At 37.7% G+C, this 2,541-nt stretch overlaps 1 protein-coding gene across 1 annotated transcript; it reads left to right on the forward strand.

The window, feature by feature from the left end:
* Nucleotides 1–495: 495 nt before the first annotated feature.
* LOC124645134 (dihydropteridine reductase-like) lies at nucleotides 496–1,242 on the forward strand. The gene has a single exon (XM_047184884.1). The coding sequence runs from the start codon at nucleotides 496–498 to the stop codon at nucleotides 1,240–1,242; it is 747 nt and encodes a 248-aa protein (XP_047040840.1).
* Nucleotides 1,243–2,541: the final 1,299 nt, after the last annotated feature.

A 2,541-nucleotide genomic window follows, 5' to 3' on the forward strand; every position in this document is an offset into this window, starting at 1 on the left:
TTTTATTCCATTTACTTTGTTTAAAAAAATCATTTTTTTATTTTTAGGTATTTTTCTTTTATCTTTGTGTTAAACGACATATATTAAACAGTATATTAACGCATTTCATTTAATGTGATTATGAACGACACACCCGATATAAATAAAAAAGTGTAGGTATTTTTTTTTCAATTTCATTTTTACAATTTATTTTAAAGCGTCTTGAAAGGCGAAGTTACTTTGAGCAAGATTTCTGCCGTGGTGGTTTCTAAAGATATAATTATTAATTATTTTATGTGGGCAGCCACCAAACCCGAACCATTGACAAGTCAGGAAGTAATAAAAACTTTTTGAATAAAGAATTATTATACTTATATAATCATGGCAACCGGAAATCTGTCTAAAAAGTCTAACGAATACAACGAATATTATACTGACAGCGTCAAAAATAGACTTTGATCAAAATCGTATTAATTTACAATATTACTGTGTTAGAATTTCTTTTATAACTACAATATGTCCAGTGGTAGAATAGCCGTCTACGGAGGCCGCGGCGCCCTAGGATCCGCGTGCGTCAACTATTTCAGAGCAGCCAATTGGTGGATCGCAAATATTGACCTGAAGGCAAATCCCTCAGCTGATTTCAACATCACAGTACCTTCAGATGCATCATGGACGCAGCAGGAAGAGCACGTCATGACGTTATTAAACACGGGGCTGCAGGATAACAAATTAGACGCTGTTATCTGTGTCGCCGGCGGCTGGACTGGAGGCAACCTCTGTGATAACTTCAGCAAGAAATCAGACGTGATGTGGCGCCGGTCGGTCTGGCCTTCCGCCATTGCTGCTTCTGTGGCAACCAAACACCTCTGTCCGGGAGGACTGCTTGCTTTGACGGGAGCTATACCCGCTTTGAAAGGCACCCCAGAGATGATAGGCTACGGCATGGCTAAAGCAGCTGTCCACCAACTCACTAAGTCTCTCGGAGCTGAGAATTCTGGTCTGCCTGCGAATGCAGTGGCTGTAGCACTACTTCCCTTGGCCTTAGATACACCAATGAACAGGAAATTAATGCCTAAAGCTGACTTCACGTCATGGACCCCGCTGTCGTTCGTTGCTCAACTGCTGGAAAAATGGATCAGTGGTCAGGAACGGCCGGCGAGTGGGAGCCTGGTCGCGCTTATTACAGAAGATTGCGATACCCAGGTAATACTCTCAGAGACAGAAGAGCTCAGAAAAAGGGATGTTTTAACAGAAACGTAAATAGAGAAAATACGGGACGCAATGGCATTTTTGTATTGTTTATTTATAAATAGTTGCTGTTTTGCAATTATAAATACATAATTCAGTTTCTGATCTATCATGGTATAATTTTCGTATGTTAGTTGGAAGCCAGAGTTTTAACAACTAGTCTAACAAAGGCGTATCGGATTGCCCATGTAATTGAGGTGAGGAGATCAGATAGTCAGTGCCTGCACAGAAAATACTAGCAATCAGCTGCATTCGGTTAGATTAGAAGCGGATCCCAATATACGGGGGAAAAAGCTAGGCAGCAGATGATAATTTACTAGCATAGTATCAATTTTTCCTACGTTATCACCGTAAGATATAGATACAAACCTTTCCTAACTTAAGTAGTATGAATTAAAATCAAATAATTTACCACATGTTCATTCCTATAAGCTAATGAACACTTATTAGAGATGAAAATGATTTGCAGCAATTGGCAATTACTGTCTAATTCTCTCTACATAGCATCGGCTTTACCAAAAGTTACGCGAAAGACTTTCTATGAGAATCTCCTTTTCTCTTTCATATGAGAAATTCAGTAAGTATAAAAGAGAAAAGAGATGAGCTTTAACGTGGTAACCATTTCTTTTAACGTAGAAATTACGTGACTGAAATATTTTTTTCAGCTTTGCAGCGTTTTGACGTTGTAAGAAATGTAATTGGTTTAGCAGTATAATAATGTAACAAGGTTTATTGCAAGAGAAGAAAGACTTGCAGTTGTCGGTATATATTATATGTCGGTATATATATTCGTTAAGATTTTAGATTTAAGTAGAAATTTGATGAAAATTGTAAGAATAGTTATAAGAAACACAATAACATTTCTACTCTGTTCTCAAAGCTTACTAAAACGAGTAAATATGTGCGTACAAGAAGCCGTAAACAATATATTTTTACATGGGCCACGGAAATAAAAAGTGGCTTAAGCCTTCCTCGATAAACGGACTATTTTTTTCCAAAACGCAACAGTAGTTACCAAAAACATCTTTATATATCAGGTAAACACGATTTCACAAAATGTTGTTACATCAATTAAAATTCCATAATCCAGCATCAGTTTGCATCTAGGTGTTACATGTTATAATAATTATTATCAAAGTTATCCGTCGACCTATTGCAAACTAATGCTTAACGAAATTACGCAGGCGAGACGTGGCCATAATGTTGTTACTGACTGCACGCCAATCTCACTAACTGGGAACGCAAACTGGGAGGGCAAACTGGGAAGGCAAACTGCATAATACAATAATATTATGACGTGCGGGATTTCTC

This window comes from Helicoverpa zea, chromosome 31, assembly GCF_022581195.2.
Source record: "Helicoverpa zea isolate HzStark_Cry1AcR chromosome 31, ilHelZeax1.1, whole genome shotgun sequence".
Lineage (NCBI taxonomy): Eukaryota > Metazoa > Arthropoda > Insecta > Lepidoptera > Noctuidae > Helicoverpa > Helicoverpa zea.

Coding starts and splice junctions, on each gene's coding strand:
- LOC124645134 (XM_047184884.1), top strand. CDS start 496: ATGTCCAGTGGTAGAATAGCCGTCTACGGAGGCCGCGGCGCCCTAGGA.